The sequence below is a fragment of the Pantherophis guttatus genome, chromosome 1, assembly GCF_059756535.1.
Source record: "Pantherophis guttatus breed Tessera chromosome 1, ASM5975653v1, whole genome shotgun sequence".
In the NCBI taxonomy this organism is placed as follows: Eukaryota; Metazoa; Chordata; class Lepidosauria; order Squamata; family Colubridae; genus Pantherophis; species Pantherophis guttatus.
This window is the reverse complement of record NC_142063.1, coordinates 44,982,077-45,002,792: the sequence shown is the minus strand read 5'-3', so window position 1 is coordinate 45,002,792 and position 20,716 is coordinate 44,982,077. Positions and strand designations below refer to the sequence as shown.

General features: G+C 41.0%; 1 protein-coding gene across 2 annotated transcripts in view; it reads left to right on the top strand.

Annotated features, from left to right (window-relative positions):
- Positions 1–18,309: 18,309 nt before the first annotated feature.
- PPP4R4 (protein phosphatase 4 regulatory subunit 4) overlaps positions 18,310–20,716 on the top strand; it is a 72,135-nt gene continuing 69,728 nt past the window's right edge. For both annotated transcript variants that reach the window (XM_060687334.2, XM_034418399.3), the window contains exon 1: positions 18,310–19,961. In XM_060687334.2, coding sequence (XP_060543317.1) covers positions 19,842–19,961 — 120 coding nt within the window. In that variant the 5' untranslated portion in view covers positions 18,310–19,841. The remainder of the gene's footprint in view (positions 19,962–20,716) is intronic.

Sequence of the window (20,716 nt, the reverse complement as noted above, 5' to 3'; positions counted from 1 at the left end):
AGAGCCAGCACTGTCTGAAGACGTCTCCATGATCATGTGCCCGGCATGTCTCAACGCCAAAGATGCACAGAACGCTTGTTACCTTCCCACCAAAGGTGGTCCCTATTTTTCTACTTGCATTTTTTACGTGCTTTTGAACTGCTAGGTTGGCAGAAGCTGGGACAAGTAACGGGAGCTCACCCCCTTATGCAGCACTAGGGATTCGAACCGCTGAACTGCCGACCTTTCCATCGACAAGCTCAGCGTTTTAGCCACTGAGCCTATATGTAACCTAAAAAAATTAGAACAACCAGTAGATGAAAGCAAGGAAGTTTTTGCTAGCATCTTTTGTCCATCTGAATCTTCGCATATTCATAATTAAATTAAGAATAGTTTATGCTTTTAAACTGATGTTAAGGTGTTTAGCTAACATAGGCTAATCTGTAAAGGATTATGAAGGAGCATCTGGGAATGCTTGAGCAAGAATAGAAAATTTTAAAAAATCATGGAAGAATGCAGTGGCAACCTATTTCCCTACAATGTCAAGAAACTAGGATACTGACCAAAAATTGAGAGTGAATTTGAGGGCATCTTTATTTAAATGTAAACACAGTACCCCCTATGCTAATTCTAAGATTGGAAATGAAATAGCATCTGGAAAAAGAAGAAAAATTGGCCTAAGTGCTTGTAATAAAACACTTTCAGTAAGATTTATTAAAAAAGAAACCACAACTGTCTTCCAGCAATCTAAAAGCCAATTTTACAAAAGCATATTATTCAACAGATATTTCCAGCAAGATGGAAAAGCTCTTTTCAATTAATAAAACCAGAATTAGTTCCCATTGCAATTCAGATCCCAAACTCCTTGCAAAATGTTACTTAATTGCAGATAACAATATAATAATACCATGAACTCAACAGTATTCTATTTGATTTTGTAGTGAAAATATGGATTTAATGGATTAAATTTCATAAATAGAGCTGTGGACTCAAATTTATGTGATTATCACAGGATACAAAACATCCCAAAATATAAAAAGCAAAAGACAGTAAAATACTTTCTGTTCACATGTTGATAACAGCTGAAGAAAGGACTCCTGCGGAAGCAATGGCAAACTAAAGACAGCTCCGTAAAAAGCGGAGTTGACAACCATGGTGAAAAGGAAATGGGTGAAGGAATCAGCTGCTTGGATTTCTCTTGGGATAAAGGAGCACTTGGGCCTGCTCACAGGGCTCCATATAGTTAGTCCTCGACTTACAACCACAATTGAATCCAAAATGTCTGTTGTTAAGTGAGACATTTGTTAAGTGAATTTTGCCCAATTTTACGACATTTCTTGCCACAGGTGTTCAGTGAATCACTGCAGTTGATAAGTTAGTAACCTGGTTGTTAAGTGAACCTGGCTTCCCTATTGACTTTGCTTGTCAGAAAGTTGCAAAAAGTAATCACATGACCCTGTGACACTGCAATGGTCATAAATATGAACCAGTTGCCAAGCATCTGAATTTTGATCACATCAGCATGGGGATACTGCAAAGGTCGTAACTCTGAAAAATGGTCACAAGTCACTTTTTTCAGTACTGTTGTAAATCGAGGACTACCTGTATAGGTTATGACCATGACAGGAACATAAATTTAGCAATCTCTCCCAGGTTTCAGAGCTCTGGGAGCCAGGAGAATCAGCTTTGCTAAAGGTGCAGTTTGGAGCTTTCAAAGACGCACTGGATTTGTCCACTTCATTTCTTATCACTTTTATTGGAAAATGGCTCGTACAGATAGTCCTCAATTTATATGCACAATTGGGACTGGAATCTGTCTCTGAGCAAAAGTGGTTGTTAACTGAGACATCACGTTGAGTACCCACATGACTGCTTTGCTCAACAACCACAATCCTGGCACTCCTTTTTGTGTTCATTAAGCAATTATGTGGGTTAAGTGGATGGGGGCCTAGGTAAGGAGCATGGGGTGCCTCAGGAGGGTGAGGGAGGATCTGGGAGGCTCTACTCAGGAGCTGAAAATCCCCTCTGCTGAAATCTTTGCAAGTTTTCAGTCTGAACAGAGAGACACACTCAAGTGTGGCTGCACCAGGTCTTCCATCCTCCTGAGATACCTCATGTTTCTTTTCTTACTGCATTGCCTCCCTGTTCAGGAGCTGAAAATCCTCCCAGCCAAAATTCAAACAAGTTTTTCAACCCCTGAGCAAAGAGAAAGTTGTGTGCAGCCTGCACCTGGCTTCCCTCACTTGCCTGATGCAAAGCACCCCACTTTTCTTACCTTACTACCAATTCTTCCATCTAGGATTTCAGCCCCATTTGTGCAATCTACTGCTATGGACTGTGTTTATAGTCCGATGCAGTTACTAAAATGCCCTTTTCGGCCCAACTATACTAGGCAGTAAGTGCATGTCTGCCTTCCATTGATGCTTAATTACCCTAAAATAAAACTTTTGATTAACACCTAGTTTGAATTATTGAAAGGTTGCACACTGCACACCGCAACACATATCATTTCTCCTTTACATTTTTCCTATTCTGGCCCAGAAATATGAATTTAAATGCTACCTCAAGTGGTTTCCTTTCCTTAGCTATATTGCTTTCTCCTTCATGTTTTTTTATCGAGAGAAGTACTTTGCTTGGAGTAGCCCTGCACTGTAAGGAGATAAAGCATGTCATTTTCTCTTCTGTGATTGAAGGCTCTTGAGAATGGATCTTGGCAAAGAAAAGATGATGGTGGTTTTTGAGTTATGTATGAAGACAGACAGATGGCTGAAACAGCTTCTCTTGCAATGTGACACCCAGGCAGAGACTGCAAACGAGATTTTTGGCAAAGGGAAGGTGGGGCCAAAATTACTGCAATAATACAGTTGATTATTTCTTTTATCTTACTAAATGGCTGCCCATCTCCCAGACAAGTGACTCTGGATGGCGTACAAGAAAGCTAAAAACAATGCAATATGTACAAATACAATATTATTTTTATTAAAAATGAAGAATTAGAAAAGGCATAAAACAAAAAATATATATTGAGTGAAGAGCACGTGTTAATGACACTGGAGCCATCTCATTATTTCACCAATTCCCTAGGATCTTCAGGCCTAATGACACAACCAGGTCTTAAGGGGCTTCTAGAAAATTAAAAGGAACGAGGCCATCCTCACTTCAGAGAGAAGGATGTTCCATAAAGCCGGGGCAACAGCAGAAAAGGCCCATCGCCTTGGACCTGCAAAGTGAAGCTCCCTAACTGACAGGACTCACAATATGCCCTCTCTGCTAGATCTGGCAGATGTAAGCAGGAGAGGAGACAGTCCCTTAAATAACCAGGTCCTTTGCCACTTAGGGCTTTAAAGGTCAAAAGCAGCACCTTGAATTGGATCCAAAAGAGACTGCTAACCAATGCAGCCTTGGAGCAGAGGGATAACATGTTCTTTTGGAAACACACAACTGCCTGTGCTGTTGCATTCAGTACCAGTTGTACAAGCTTCTACATTCTTTTCAAGAGCAGTTCCATTTAGAATTTATTATATTAGGATGCATTACAGTATTCCAACTGGAGGTGACTCTTGAGTAAAGGCCACCGAATGGGTGTAAATTAACACACAATACAATATTGAGTAAAAGCCCCCCTAGACACAACTGCTGTTTGCTCTTTGAGCAGGAGTTGTGAGTCTAAGGGAACCAAATTGTATAAAGAGTGTGGGGCATCACTAGAGATGGTATAGTCCTAGAACCAGTGGGCTCCAAAGCCACTCAGGGTTCAGTTGAAGCCTATTGTTTTTCTTCCAGAGTCTCACAGCATCCACAAGATGTCCACAGCATCACTTAATTGCAAGGGGCAAAGATGAACATTTGGGCACTATCTAACAAAATAAAATTCAATGGTGAAAATGGGTATGTCTAGTTTAATGAAAAGAAGGACTAGGGGAGACATGATAGCAGTGTTCCAATATCTCAGGGACTGCCACAAAGAAGAGGGAGTCAAGCTATTCTCCAAACCACCTGAGGGTAAGACAAGAAGCAATGGGTGAAAACTAATCAAGGGACATGGTAGCTCAGTGGCTAAGACGCTAAGCTTGTCAATCGGAAGGTTGGCAATCCAACAGTTGAATTCCTAGTGCCGCGTAATGGGGTGAGCTCCCGTTACTTGTCCCAGCTTCTGCCAACCTAGCCATTTGAAAGCACGTAAAAAATGCAAGTAGAAAAACAGAGACCACTTTGGTGGGAAGGTAACAGCGTTCCCTGCGCCTTTGGCATTTAGTCATGCCGGCCACATGACAATGGAGACATCTTCGGACTGCGCTGGCTCTTTGGCTTTGAAAAAGTGATAAGCACCGCCCCCTAGTTGGGAATCATAGTACATATGTGCGAGGGGAACTTTTACCTTAATCAAGGAGAGAAGCAACTTAGAACTAAGGAGAAATTTCCTGACAGTTAGAACAATTAATGAACGGAACAACTTGCCTCCAGAAGTTGTGAATGCTCCAACACTGAAAGTTTTTAAGAAGATGTTGGATAACCATTTGTCTGAAGTGGCTCCGTTGCAAACCGGTAGTAAAGATAGGTAGAACCCACCCCTGCTCTGCACCCCATTTATCACATGAAACAGGTCTGCAAAATGGCTATCCATAGATGCCATAAGGGTGGGGAAGTACTAATTCTTTGCTGCCTTTACTGCTACCATAGCTCTAAGCTATGTCTGGTCAAATTTGTTCTTTGTAGAACACAAGCAATATCCTGAATGTTTCTCTGATTTCATCAGTTTTAACTGCTTCATAAACATAGGGAGTGGTGGGATCCACATCCAATCCAAAGCCTCCGCTACCTTCTTATTTCAAGTTGTGACCAAGTGGTCATCAAGTGGTGATGAACATGCAGCAGACCAGAAGGAACAATCTCCAACTCCCTCTGAAACCCATTAAGGTGTGTCAGTTGCCAGGGCAGGTTAATATAATGTGTTCGGCCTCTCTGTAATGGATGGTGGTGCCACAGAATCTCATAGTGATCAGGGCATGATCTGACCACGACATCAAAAACTCCCCCCGTTTCAGATTATATGGCCACTGTTCCAACAGGAATACCAGATCCAGTTTGTGTGACCACTGTCCTGTGTCAGGCTCCAGATGATTTCGGATAGGCCTATGGCCATCATGGTAGCCATGAGCTCCTTAGCATATCTCAGACTCTACTTACAGATAAGGCAAATTGAACTCCATAAGTCTGGAGAATTCCACTGCCAACCCAGAGTTGGAGTCATCTGAGGCAGGAAGTTGGTATGTAGCAGGAAGGCTGGTACAACAGCAACAATCCCAACCTACAGCCCAAGTTAATGAATAGGGTCACCTCCAGTGAACTGTAAATAGAGCAAGAGCTATAGTAGATGGTGATAATGAGGCAAAAGGGGACTCATCCAGATCCAGATTTTGTTGCTGGTTTTCTTGTTTGTTTTTTGGAAAGAATGATAGGTTTTATTTTTTTTATTCTTGTTTTCTAAATGGTGTTAAATTCATTTTAGAAATTGCACAATTTTCATGTTTTTTTTTAGAAAGTTGGAGAACAATGCTGATAATTTGTAACAACTGCAGTAGATGAAGCCCTGTGGGCCACAGGAAACCTTAGGTGCACCTCCTTGGATTTTTAATACATAAAACCTTTTGCTGGCCAATCCAGAAATATCAGAATTAAACCTAGGAATTGGTTTGATAAGAAACTGCATATAAGCCATGTGTTCTATCACTAGACCATAGTCATTCCTAAAATGTATAATCACATGCCACAGATTAAGTTGTTACAGACATAGTTGCAGTGTGTGCAGTGTATAAACATAGCATACAGTATGTGAACATGGGAAAATTTGAGATTTGTGATGGCAAAATGGAAATGATGAACCATCCATGATTCTGGTTTATTATTTCTTTGGTTTGAACGTGGTGCTGTTCTATATCATTCACTGGCTGATAATGACTCAGATAAAAATAATTAAAAAAATAAAATCAATATCCTAAAGATGATTTAAAAAAAAAAAAACAGCCATAAATGTCTATTCAACAGAACAATTTTCTTCTGGCTAAAACAAGCTATCAATTACTCTCAACTGCATGAAAGAATGAATGTGTCTTTACAGCCCACTTAAATCCATAAGGAGATGAATTGCTTGTGACAAAGAATTTCATCACTGTAGTGTAATAGCTCAAATGACATTTTTTTTTCTACATTGGCACACATTTTATTTCTCAGATGGGGGGAGGTATAGGTTCTGCAGCTAACCATGCTAGAATGACGGATAAGTAATGATGTCATGATAGAAACCAGACGTAGGTGCAAGTGAATTAAATTTTATTTGCTTCTGCCCCTCATGTCTGATTATAGTGTGTGTGTGTGTGTGTGTGTGTGTGTGTGTGTGTTATTCCTTTAATATGGTTCACCATATAATGATTCAGGAGATTTGCTAGGTATACATGTATGCTTTGCTGTGGTTGGGTTTTGTTACGTTTTCTCTTCTTTCATTCTCTAATACATATTCTCTTACAAAATTTGGATTGTGCTATCTATGGCTTGCTGTAGATCAGCGGTTCTCAACCTGGGGGTTGCGACCCCTTTGGGGGTCGAACGGCCATTTCACAGGGGTCGCCAAAGCCCTCTCTCGCCCCCCCTGCCTTCACTCACCCTCACTCTCTGCTCTGTTGGATCGACGGCCGTTTGTTTACCCCGCCCACTCCCAATCTATTGCTGCCTCCGATGGCTAGAGGAAAAAAAACTGTTTAAATTTTTGCCGCGGGGCTTCAAAGGGCCGCCCTAGAGCCAGTGGTGCAGCCGAACCCTTTGTTAAATTGCTGACTTGCCCCGCCCCTCCGCACCACTATTTATTGCCAATAAATAGTGGTGGGCGAGGGGCGGGGGAGCCAGCAATTTAACATAGGGTTCGGTGTTTTTTTGTAATCTTATTGGCCCGGGGAGCTTCAGCATAGGCTAATTAGCCCTTGCTTAGATTGGCTCCCGACCCCCAGCTGATTTGCTCTCAGCTGTTTTGCTCAGGGCTCTGCTGCTTGCTTGGAAAGAGTGCAGATTTTTTTCCCCCTATCTATGCTTAAAAACGAAACTGAAACTGCTTTGCTGTTGCTGCAAGGTTGGATAATTAGGCAGGCAGATTTCTCTTCTTTTTCCTCACAAAAAAAGATAGGTGTGTTGGAAGAAACTTCCTTCTAGGTTCTGCTCCAAGTGGGGAAAACAGACACTGGAAACATGGAGACTGCTTGGAAAGATGGTTTAATGGTGGACAGGATCACATGGTTTGAGTTCCTGAACAGAAAAGGGCAGATACAGCGAGTTTTTCAGGTTTTATGCTCTCTCTGGCTTTGAACTTCCTGGGGCCCAGAAAGAGTATCCTGATTGGTTGTCAGACTCCCAGGGGGTGGGGGCCTTGCTGGCTGATGGTCACATGTGCTTCCCAGGTCACATGTGGTGAGTTTCTGCTGCTATTGTGTAGAGGGCTAATCCTATCTTTGGCAATTCCTACTATGGCTCTGCCTGAAGGAGGTAGATCTTTGTTATGTAGAGTAGACTGGCCCAGGCCTTAATGGCCCATTGACAAAGAGTGGGGGCAGGAAGGTGGGAGCTGCTTTGTCTGTAAAATATGCTTCTCATATTTCTCATCCAGGGAAATATAATATTCTGCCTTTTTCATATTTCCTAAAATATTTCCCTCTTCCAGGAAAGGGGTGGGTGCTAACTTCCTACAGGTGCAAACAACGGAAAATTTAGGGAAAAAGAGGAGATTTTAAAACACAAAAGAAAAAAAGCTCTATTTAACTAGGGAATTGTAATAATTGAGATACTATTAATTGTATATTGTGTTGAAAGCAGAAATGGTTAAATTGTGGTTTGGAGGAATATATGGGGGAAATTATTTGGTTTATTATTATTGGTAAATATAATTAATTGATTTGTAAGAAATTGGATTGTATGGAAATAATTGGAATATTCATGTTCATATTGATTAATATACAAAAAAGATAGTTATATATCTAATTGATTTATATTAAAATAATATTGAATTTATATTAAACAACTGTAATATTACATAATTAACCAATGTGAGGATGGATATAAAAATAGATGACAATGAGAAGTGGTATAATATAGAATAGAAGGGAAAAATTGAATTTGATTAAGATTAGAGATGAGGATGAAGGGTAATATTGTTTTTTTTTTAAAAATAGATGAGGAATAAATATGGCAAAAAGGAAATATAGAAATTGTAAATTTAATTGAAATGACTAAACACTATTTAAATTTGTGAACTGGCCAAATACTCTGTTCAAAGAAAATACATTGTATGTTTGTATGTGTGTTTCTAATTACTGCTATTTATTCATATTTATTCTCTTTTATTCTTTAAAGTTTAACAATTCATTCTTTATCTTAATATCTTTATATTTGTTTGGGGTTGCCTTTCTTCCATTTCATCTTTTTTACTGTACAGCAATCTTTCTCCTCAAACCTACCACCTCTCTCTTTTCTTTCCTTCTTACTTTCTCTTCCCCCCTCTTCTCCTCCTCCTCTCTTCCTCCCTCTCTTACCCTCACTCCTACTCTAATTTCCCTTCCCTTCCTTCATCCCTCTCTATTGCTGTATCCTTTTATGCATTGGACTACTCAGAGGGCTGTAAAAGTTATTTCTGACTGGTCCTCGCACTTTTGACCAGTCTTCGAACTTACGACTGTCCTCACATTTTACGTATCTTGTCACCATGGTGAAGAGAAGCAGTTGTGAAATGAGTGACACATTGTTAAGAATGCTACAATGGGCATTAATGATGACCAGTCATAAGTGCGAAGACCGGTCAAAAGTGCGAGGACCTGTCAGAAATCACTTTTTTCAGCCCTCTGGGTAGTCCTTTTGTGCATATAGACTACTCAGAGGGCTGAAAAAGTTATTTTTGACTGGTCCTCGCACTTTTGACCAGTCCTCGAACTTACGACTGTCCTCACATTTTACGTTTTTGCCCTATCTTGTCACCATGGTGAAGAGAAGCAGTTGTGAAATGAGTGACATGGTTGTTAAGAATGCTGCACGGGCATAAATGTGAGGATGGTCATAAGTGTGAGGACCAGTCAAAAGTGCGAGGACCTGTCAGAAATGACTTTTTTCAGCCCTCTTGAGTAGTCCCTATACACATAGCCATGGCCACCCGGTCACATGACCAGCTAGCCACGCCCACCCAGTCACATGACCTCCAAGCCATGCCCACAAAATAAGCCACGCCCACAGAACCGGTAATAAAAAAATTTAGAACCCACCCCTAGTTGGGGGTCACCACAACATGAGGAACTGTATTAAAGGGTCGCGGCATTAGGAAGGTTGAGAACCACTGCTCTAGATAGATACAACATAGATGAAGGGACAGAAAGCTTCCCCACATGATTTCCTGTTTGTTTGATGTTTGAATTTGAACTCTCTATTAATTATTTTTTTTAGGACCAAATTAACAGAAACAAAAAGTAAGGCATTGGCACCCGCTCAACTGAAGATCTCTTAAAGGCAGGCCTTTTCTCTGGCCATACCTATTCAACAGAATGCCTTGAGAGATTTGAAAAACAACACTTCTGTTCCTTTGCCAATGAGTTGAAAAATGCCTTTCTCTCCAATATTACCACAGTATGCAGTTCGAAAAGAGGCAACCTCCTAATTTCCTCATAGAATTAATAGAAGAATGTATAGCGATTGCCACTTGCATTTGTTTCCATTACACCCTATTTGTCTGTTTCTCAAATGAAGTTCCCCTATAAGGCCTGGGGTCATCTTTTGCCTGTTCTATGTCTCTATGGTTAAGAGGAAATTAACATAATAGTGTTGCTTCTTGTATATCAGACTGCTCAGAGAAATTCATCATTTTGTCTTGAGAATGTCCAACAGTAATGTTTGTATTTACTATAAAGATCCAAGCTTCTCTCCAGTTGAATGCTGCAGTTTCCTTCTACGAATGGAGGAGAACTGCCTGATCCCCTTTAACAGGTAGTTCTGCCTGTTTTATGACCCTTTCTGCTACTTAACAACCACACATGGGAAAACCAGAATGCGGTCATAAAATTAGGTCAGGTCACATGCTGAACCTATTTACACCTGCTATGAGTCATGTCCATAATTCTGGGCTCAATCGTGGCTGTAAGTCAAGGACTACCTGTAATATAAAATAGTAATAGCAATAGCACTTAGATTTATATACCACTTTACAGTGCTTTACAGCCCTCTCTAAGCGGTTTTACAGTCAGCATATTGCCCCCAACAATTTGGGTCCTTATTTTACCTGCCTCAGGAGAATGGAAGGATGAGTCAACCTTGAGCCTGGTGAGATTTGAACTGCCAAATTGCAGGCAGCCCCGACAGTCAGCAGAAGTAGCCTGTGGTACTGCACTCTAACTACTGTGCCACCATGGTAAAATGGTCTTCATTTCTGGCTGCTCATTGTAATACCTGTCATCAGGTTATCAACTCTCACTGAATTTGGTCACGATTGTCTTCACTTTGGGGTCATTGGTATTTAATTGAAAGTATTTAGAATGCTTCTAATTTTATACTAGGACTTAATATGTATAATAACTAGTGGAATTTAAGGTGCATATTTTTGATATACACCAAATAACTAGGACGTTTCTTTAAAAAAATTGAATCACATAATGCTGCATCATAAAGACACAATTCTTCGCAGATATGTACATTCCCATAGAGCATGGGTGTCAAACTCACTGTGTCACGTAGCTGTCACATGATGTTTTGCAATGTTTTTTCCCTTCGTGGACCTGGAGTGGGTGTGGCCTGTGTGTGAGACGCATCCAGCCCACGAGCCACCAGTTTGACACCTCTGCCATAGAGCTTAATGGCATTTACCTGCCCAATTGTGATCGTTTTCCAAGTGTGGAATCATCTAGATGTGCTGGAAAAAATTCCTAGCTGTGAAAGAAAAATATTAATGCCAAACCTCTGAAGTTACCAGGTTGTGGCAAGTGACATTAAAACTTTCCTGTAGTATCTAGAAATAAATTCAGGTTGCTCTTGGTTTGGGTTTTGCACCATCAGCTTAATTTCTTCTGTGACAGAATAATTTCAATATTTAGTAATTTCTATTGTACATACAGAGTTAATAATTGCAAAATGGCGTTACCTACTTGGTGCACCTGTCTGCTGAGTCCATTGAAACGCATTGACTATGTTTACCTACACACTGTCACATCATGCTTAGATAACCAAGATTGACTCTATATGAAGCTACTCTAGAAGTCCATCTGGAAATTGTAATATCTCTGTTGCAGGTGATGCATTGGCCAGCACATGTCAACTCAAAGGGCTAGTAGTTACCAATAAAGTCTTACAGACTTCGATCCTAGGTATTTCTGAGACTGTCTACTCAGAATAAAATCTGCTCACCAATGCAAAGGAACAGACGGGGCATGCTGCAAATACCCATGTTAAGGAAAATGGAGAGGTAAAGTTTAAGAAATGAGCCTTTGCTCTGCCCTTTTGCATTTGCAGCAGCTTGCCTCATATCAGGGTGGCTTTGCCTTACTAATATCCAGGGAGGCAGTGAAAATACTACTTTTTAAGAACTTTTCAGGCATGTTTATGGTGCAGGTGGTTGTGTTAACTGGTGGTTATATGGAGTTTGATTATTATGCTGATGCTAATTGTGAATTAATTGGGGAGCACATGCTTGATTTCAACTTCTCTTTACAGTACATGATGATAATGACAGATTACATTTATAGATCACTGATTCCCTAAGGACTCTCAGGGGTATATAAATACAAATAATTATACATAAGAAAAATAAAGAGTAAACAATATTAATGAAAGACAGTGAAGGATGTTAAATTAACCAAACCAAATAACTATGGGGTCAATCCCCCTCCGTCAATTGGATCCCTCCTATTTTTTTTTCTGGACAGATTGGACTGATTTAATCTAGAGAATGCATTGCTGCAGATAAGTAAGCAGCAAGCTATGTAAAACTAGTTTGAGATTGTAGATTAGAATCAGTACTATAAAGGCACTCAAAACCATATGGTTACTAATATAAACCCTGCAGCATTGGAGTAATGTGCTCCTATTGGTGAATGTCAGTCAGCATATGGGCCATTGCATTCTGAATCTACTGTACCTGAGTGAACTTAAAGCAACCCCATAGGTGTGGGGGCACCTACCCTCTGGAATCAGCTGCCTCCAGAGATAAGGAGAATCCAAGACCGTGCCTTCCACCGTGCCCTTAAAACCTTCTTTTTCCAGCAAGCTGGGCTGGCCTAACACTTTTAAAAATGTTTTTAATTGTTTGTTATTGTTTTTAATCATGGGGCCAAATTTATATATATATATTTAATTGTATTTTAATGTTTGTAGTTTATGTTTTTATTTGGCTGTTCACCGCCCTGAGTCCGCAGGGAGAAGGGCGGTATACAAATTTAAAAATAAATATATAGATAGATAGATAGATAGATAGATAGATAGATAGATAGATAGATAGACCTGGCCAAGAAATCAACTCCACAAGAAATCTAAATCTGATTGAGCTGTTTCTCCTCCTCCTCCTCCTCCTCCTCCTCCTCCTCCTCCTTATAATTCAGTGAATTAGAGGCATCTCCCTGAGCAACTCCCAAATGGTAACTCTTTGTTGTGGTCTTAAAACATGCTTCAGTGTCCTTTTCCTGGATTACAATTCTTGCATATTTCCATCAAGGTCATCTTCCTTAATGTCTACATCAGGTGTTGATGAGAGCATGAATCATCACAGCAAGATCATCCTGCTCTATGTAGAGGTGCAACTGGTGCATTAGCCAAAGCTGTTTGCCATAGGCTCTACCTGCTGTTCTAGCAAGAGCTGTGAGTCTAGAAGAGTTGCCAAGTCACAAATCTGCTCCTTCATTAGTGCTACTGTAGGATATATTTATAAAAATTTCCTTCATCATTCTGGCACATGTGTCTTCTCTATTTCTGGGCATCTATCAGAGGCCTGGGAGTTTGATGTTCTGTATAGTATCTTGGCCGTTCCTATCACTGCTCTCTACTGGTCATAGAGTTCTGATGTCATTCCTGGATTCTGTTGGAGCCACTTTCCCAGTTGAGAAGGCACAGCCTCAAGTGCTTCTAGCACCACCAGGACCACTTTCACAACGTCTCTAGTTCCTCCTTCAGGCTCTGGTTCTTCTCCAGCTTCTCATAATCCTTCTTTCTAATGTTACTGTCACTTGGCACTACAACATCCATCACCACTGCCATCTTCTGGTCCTTGTCTACTACAAGGTCTGGATGATTGCCTAGTACCTGCCTGCCTGTCTGTCTGTCCTACAGGATGCTAGCCCTCCTGTTTCCCATGACCTATGTAATCTCCCTTCTGGAGATGACCTGGGTCTAGTCAATATACAGTATTGTGCAGATCTTCCTGTACATAATGTCAGCTACTTGGTTGTGCCGTTTAATGTATGCTGTTCTTGCCTATATCCAGGGCCGGATTTTCCTATAGGCTAACTAGGCTTCAGCCTAGGGCCTCAAGATCAAGAGGGGCCTACACAGTGGTGGGATTCTGGGGGTTCTAGGGGGTTCGGCCGAACCCTTTGTTAAATTGCTGGCTCGCCCACCCCTCGCCTCCCACCCGCGCGGTGCCAGCCTACCGTAGCCAGGGGTAGGCAATTGTGGCTCTTTTACAACCTGTGGACTTCAACTTCCAGAATTCCTGAGACAGCTTGGCTGTCTCAGGAATTCTGGGAGTTGAAGGCCACAGGTTGTAAAAGAGCCACAATTGCCCACCCCTTCCCTAGCCTGAGTTCCGCTGCCTGGGATCCACGTGGGCTCCGGACGCAAGAGAGCAGGATGGAGAAAGCAGCTTCCCCGCCTTCACTCACCCTCACTCTCTGCTCTGTTGGATCGCCGGCCGTTCGCTTACCCTGCCCACTCCCCATCTATTGCTGCCTCCGATGGCTAGAGGAAAACAAAACTTCAAATTCTTGCCGCGGGGCTTCAAAGGGCCGCCCTACAGCCAGTGCTGCAGCGGAACCCTTTGTTAAATTGCTGGCTTGCCCCACCCCTCCGCACCACTATTTATTGCCAATAAATAGTGGTGGGCAAGGGGCGGGGGAGCCAGCAATTTAACAAAGGGTTTGGTGGTTTTTTTGTAATTTTATTGGCCCACGGAGCTTCAGCATAGGCTAATTAGCCCTTGCTTAGATCGGCTCCCGACCCCCAGCTGATTTGCTCTCAGCTGTTTTGCTCAGAGCTCTGCTGCTTGCTTGGAAAGAGTGCAGATTTTTCCCCCCTAGTTATACTGAAAAACGAAAGAGAAAGTAAAGCAGGCTGTTGGCTTTGCACGTTTGAAAATTAGGCAGGCAGATTTCTTTTTCCTCGCCAAAAAAGGTAGGTGCAAACAACATGAAATTTAGGGAAAAAGAGGAGATTTTAAAACACAAAAGAAAAAAAGCTCTATTTAACTAGGGAATTGTAATAATTGAGATACTATTCATTGTATATTGTATTGAAAGCAGAAATGGTTAAGTTGTGGTTTGGAGGAATATATGGGGGAAATTATTTGGTTTATTATTATTGGTAAATATAATTAATTGATTTGTAAGAAATTGGATTGCATGGAAATAATTGGAATATTCATGTTCATATTGATTAATATACAAAAAAGGTAGTTATATAACTAATTGATTTATATTAAAATGTTGAATTCATATTAAACAACTGTAATATTACATAATTAACCAATGTGAGGATGGATATAAAAATAGATGACAATGGGAAGGGGTATAATATAGAATAGAAGAGAAAAATTGAATTTGATTAAGATTAGAGATGAGGATGAAGGGTAATATTGGTTTTTTACAAAAATAGATGAGGACTAAATATGGCAAAAAGGAAATATAGAAATTGTAAATTTAATTGAAATGACTAAACACTGTTTAAATTTATGAACCGGCCAAATACTCTGTTCAAAGAAAATACACTGTATGTTTGTATGTGTGTTTCTAATTATTGCTATTTATTCATATTTGTTCTCTTTTATTCTTTAAAGTTTAACAATTCATTCTTTATCTTAATATCTTTATATTTGTTTGGGGTTGCCTTTCTTCCCTTTCATCTTTTTTTATTGTACAGCAATCTTTCTCCTCAAACCTACCACCTCTCTCTTTTCTTTCCTTCTTATTTTCTCTTCCTCCCCCTCTTCTTCTCCTCCCTACTTCCTCTTCCTTTCTCCTTCTCCTCCTCCCTTCCTCCCTCTCTTACCCTCACTCCTACTCTAATTTCCCTTCCCTTCCTTCATCCCTCTCTAATGCTGTATCCTTTTATGCATATGGACTACTCAGAGGGCTGAAAAAGTTATTTCTGACTGGTCCTCGCACTTTTGACCAGTCCTCGAACTTACGACTGTCCTCACATTTTATGTTTTTGCCCTATCCTGTTGTTAAAAAAATTGAATCCCACCACTGGTGAAAGGGCCTCATAAGTGGAATAGCCTAGGGCCTCTTTTCATCTAAATCCGGCCCTGCCTATATCATATAGCCTGCCACTATGTGCCAGTCTGTGAGGCCTCTACATACTCTCTACCCCAAGTCCTATCTAGTGTGGTAGACTTCTGCTTCTATAGAACAGGCACCTAGTGCTATAATTTTGTTGCTATGATGAATGCCTCCATGATATCTTTTAGTCCAGCCCTTTCCAATATCGGCCACCTCATCTATCTGTTGATGGCCCATCCTAGGCAGGCTCTGGTTTAATCATGGTGTTTCCTCTGCTTAATCTTCCTCTCATGTCTGTTCCTGCTCAGGTATTCTCTCAGCAGTTCTTCTTTGGGTGCCATCTTATTGATATACTCTTGGATACTCTGGGTTTCATTCAGACCAGTGCTTTTGACACTCATCACCCCTTGCCTGCCCTCTTTCTGGTTGGTGCATAGTCTCTGAGTATTGAACTTGGGATGAAAATTTCCATAGATGGTGAGGATTTGTAAAACAGGTGGTAAAGAAGGATGATTAAAGAGAGCTACTGTATCCTCTAAATCTAATATATTCCTTCAAATTGCTTTATTCCTTTTGGGAGATGGGGATGATTATATTTAAATCCATGCACATGTTTTTGACCAAATAATACAACAAAATAATTTGTGCTCTTAAAAAAAAAAGGTATTTTGAGGATTTTTTCCATTAGTTTAACTGAAATTCCTATTTAAATATGTTGTATAAGACTGCTAGTTTTTCTTGAAGAGTAGAATATTTATCTTGAAAAGCAACACAACTAAAAGCAGTATCAAGTTTTGATCTATAAGAACATCTCCTATAAATAAATACCTAGAATACAGATGCCAAACTGTCAATTTCACAATCTTTGATTAAAAATATGACTACTACTTAATACGGCTTTCAGTTTGTTGCTAAGAAACTGCTGCTTCATAGTTTCATTATTATCATTTGCAGAAATGTTTTTGCTTCCTTGTATCTTAGTGACTTCTCATTATGAAAGGGTAATATGAACAAACATGGAATCAAATAACAAACCACTTTATTTAATTTATACCTCAATCTTGGTTCTGCTATTAGATTTTTTTTCTAGGACAACATACAAGAGGAAAAGAGATACAGAAGCAGTGTTCTTATCCTGAAAATAACTGAACTTCTAAGAAATACAATAATGACAGACAATCTTTACTGGAAGATACCATCAGCATTGGAAGGCTGGGCTTAACTGAGATTAGATAACGTATTTAAGGTTCAATATAGTATATAGTTATTATTGTTATATTTTAACTCCAAACAGCTTTAAATGTAGTATATTCTCCATGTTATTCTCACAGCAACCACACACGAAATAGATTAGTCTGAGAAATGACAGATTCATTTGGTAAGTTTAATTGAATATCATCATGTAAAAGACAGGGTCCTAATCAAACTGTATATCACTTGTGACCAGCTGCAAGATGAGGGCATATACCGGTCCTGATTTTTTTCACAAAAACGATACTGTGCTTCAATGGTTAGATAGCCTAGACATTGTATCTGAATATAGAACTTTTTAACATTTATATTTTACTGTGTTTCTAATCAAGGTGAAATATTAATATATATTGCAAGTCCATGTATGATATGCCATATGCTAAAATAAATAAATCAATGTAAAAGGAATGTAAGAGAAACATTTTTCATGACTTAAAGGGAACAGGTTTTCTTTACCTATTTGTTAGTACTGAAATCCACATCTCCAGTGGAGCTGTATGATGGAAGAACTATAATATGAACCACATGCTAGAAGCCTCAGAAAATATAATGATGTCCACCACCGAGGCAGATTTGAAACAGCTACCAATTGCAATGTCTATATATTGCTTACACATTTAGAATGTGCTGTTACTGAAGAACAAGAGTGTTACTCTGTTCATTCCAAGAGGCTCCCCATTGGGCTGTGATTGACTACTGTGGGAAAGGAATGTTATACCACATGGAACTTTTGTCTCTTTCAATTGATGATACTTTTATTATTAAAACCTACCTGAAATAAATAAAATTACTAACAAAGCATGGTCAAAATGGGGCAATGTGATAGATTTCTATATACTAAGCTGCAGAAGGACTCAGAAACCAAGCAAGGTCAAAGCAGGCTACGGCTTGGAAGGGACCTAACTAGCAATCTTAAGAGCTACCCTTATAAGGTCCTTTGGGAAATAAGTTGCAACATATATAAATGAAAAACCATTTCTATATGTTGCCAGGAAAACTAAATGGATGTGCCCATGAATCATTTAGGAACTGAGCTCTGCTGGAAAGAAACATAACCTTTACTTTTTGGGGTGGCTGTTTTTTGGCAGGTTGAGAAACAGCCTGTATTCATGCATTTGCGTCATGCCATGATGTTAACTGGATTGGTTTTGGCTTAAGGTGTGAATCCAGTCATTTTATGTTTAATAAGCTAAACTATGTCTAAGCAAGGCTGTACTTGGCTGTATATGAATCCTGCTATAAAGAACCTGGCCCAAAGGCATCAAGCAAAAACCGCAGCCCCCCCCCCCCCCCCCCAATCTCAGCAGCAGGACTCAGAAAAACGGCAGCAAATAATCAGAGTAGATTACTACTCTGCAGTCAAAACCACAGGGAAAAATCGACATTTTAAAAAACTCTTGACTAATAACCGCAGGGGTAGAGTTAATGCGTGGGCCTGCAAAATGACCCCGGGGCTGGACTAAACGGGGAGAGGGGGGGGGGTGAAAGAGACGGGACACCCCGGGCCGCGGCAGCCCTCGTCCTCGCTTAAAGGCGTTCACATTCGGAGAGTCCTTTTTGCCCCGCCGCGGCCCCGGTAGCTGCTTGTTACCCTGGCGACGGGCTCTGCGCAGCCACTACCAGCAAGAGGCGAAGGCGGCTCCTACTCTTTCCGATCTCCGCACGGCGGCTTTGGGCCTCGCGAGTCGTGCGGGGGTTGGTGGGGGGAGCAAGGAGTCTGCCCGGAGGGCCCGCTCGTTTTGGCCGCGGAGCGAGAATAAGCTTCCAGGGCCCATGAAGCCGGACCACTACAGCGGGCCCTAAGTGGCCCCATTGCTAACGCTCCCTCTTTCTCTCTCTCTCTCTCTTTCCCTACGCCTCAGCTGGGGCTCAGCCGGTCGGTGAACAGATTGGCTCGCAAGTCCCTCCCGCCCGTCGTCCCCTCGCCTTCTCGGGGAGGACAGCGGGCCGTCTTGGGGACGAAGAGGAGTAGAACCTAATACACACACAGACACACATGTAGCAGCTACTCTTAGCACGAACTATCGCAGAGAAACCTCTAGAAAGCTTATCTTGGCGCCACGCACCCGATACAACGTCTGTTCTCCATCAGAAATTCTTGCCCAGAAGATTCGTCCCCCGTTTTCTCCTCCGACGTCCTCTTTCCCCGCCAAAGTTCCCCCTCCTGCCTGGGAATCTACGAATAGCTCCTCTCCTCGTAACTAAGCTGCTTTCTACATTTTCTCCCCCTCTTTCGATCCACCACACCGTAAAATGACTGGCTAACTGTACGTCCTTCCCTTTTCAAAAGACCCCCCCCCTCTTTTTTTTTTTTAAGATTTAAAGTTTTTGGGTTTTTTTTTTAAGGATACGGAATTGCTCTTTGCCTCGCATGTCCTCTCCATCCCTATTTTTGGCTTCCTGTAGGATTTTGCCGGCCGCCTCCTCTTCCCACTACTACTACCACCATCATCATCACCGCCTTTGAATTGGACTTGAACGCCTAAAGCTGCCTCCGATTTCATAACCAGGAGAAAAGAAAGAAAGAAAAAAAGAAAGAAAAGTTGCCACCTCGGACCAGAGCCTTCCCCTCCTCCCTCTTTTTTTTTTCTTTTTTTTTCTCTTTTTGCTTCTCATCCGCCCACCCCTCCACCCCCAACCCGCCGGCCGACGAGAGCAAAAGGGAGAAGAGGGCGTGTGTATGCGCGCGCGCGTGTGCGGAGGTGGGGAAATGTTGGTGTCTCCTTCTCCCTGGAAACGGCGGAGGAACTGAGGCGAAAGTCAAGCAGCGGGAGAGAAAGTTTCCTTGCCGAAACCTGGGCCGGGTAGCGAGGGATGCTTTCAGAGCCGAACGAGCATCGGCGGAGAGCTGTGGTGCTGCCGCATTGTGTTTGCTGAGGATCTTCCCGCCTGGTGGGGGCTCAGCTTCCTACGAGGAGGAGGGAGCAGCTGGAGCGAAGCAGCTTCTATCGCCCACCTTCGCTAGTACATCTTTTAGAGGAGAGAGGTCCTCCGGGTTTTGTTTTGTTTTATTTTGGGGTGGGTTTTTTTTGCTCTTTTTCGGGCCTCAGTGCAATGTGAAGCGTGCCCACTAAAAACCCTGATTTGCCAAGGATTGGAGCGTCAACCTAGTACATGCATCCGATAATCATCTTCTCATACAAAATGGATTTTAGCCAAAACAATCTGTTTGGTTATATAGAAGATCTGCAGGAACTTACTATCATTGAAAGGCCGGTGCGCAGGAGTTTAAAGGTATTTATATATGTGCTGTATGAATCTATCGGGTTTTTTTTTTTTAAAAAAAAGAAAAATAGATAAATCAAATCACAGTTATTTCAGACCCGAACCTCTTAAACAAGGTGATGGCATCTTTTTCTGCAGGCTTAGCATATTTTAAATTGGAAAGATGTTTTGCATAGATAAGGTAATGAATCTCAGCAGTGGTTGTAATGCTTTCAGAAATGGCATTTGAGATGTGGGGGAGAGAAATCCTAGATAGCAACTGCTTTGATTTCAGCAACTTTTATGGTTATATAATTTTTATCTTCTATTATAGTGACTGATTTAAAATGTTAATTGCCTCATTTTTGGAATGCTATCAGATTATGAGAATTAAAATTAAAGGCCTTAAAACTATATCTGAAACCTGTCATAGGCTTCCAGGAGACTGTTCCAGAGAAAGTGGCTTAAAAATTACTGGCTGTCATTCTGGTTCAAAAATTGAGGAGGAGGACAAGTGGTAACTCATATTTGTCTCTGGTTCTTTTCTTTCTATTTGTAGTTTATCAAATAGCAGAGCAAAGGCCCTTATTTAAGGCCTTGGAGAGCAGTTGCCAATTAAAATAGATAACACTGGAGAAAATAGTCAGCAATCTGACTCATAGAAGTCAAATACATGACCAATTTGAAGCTAGCACACTTTTATCTTCCATTAGTATTTCTTTTAATTACATTTATTTTCATTTAATTTCTTGTGTTTCAGGCAGAATTCATACTTACTCTGGAAT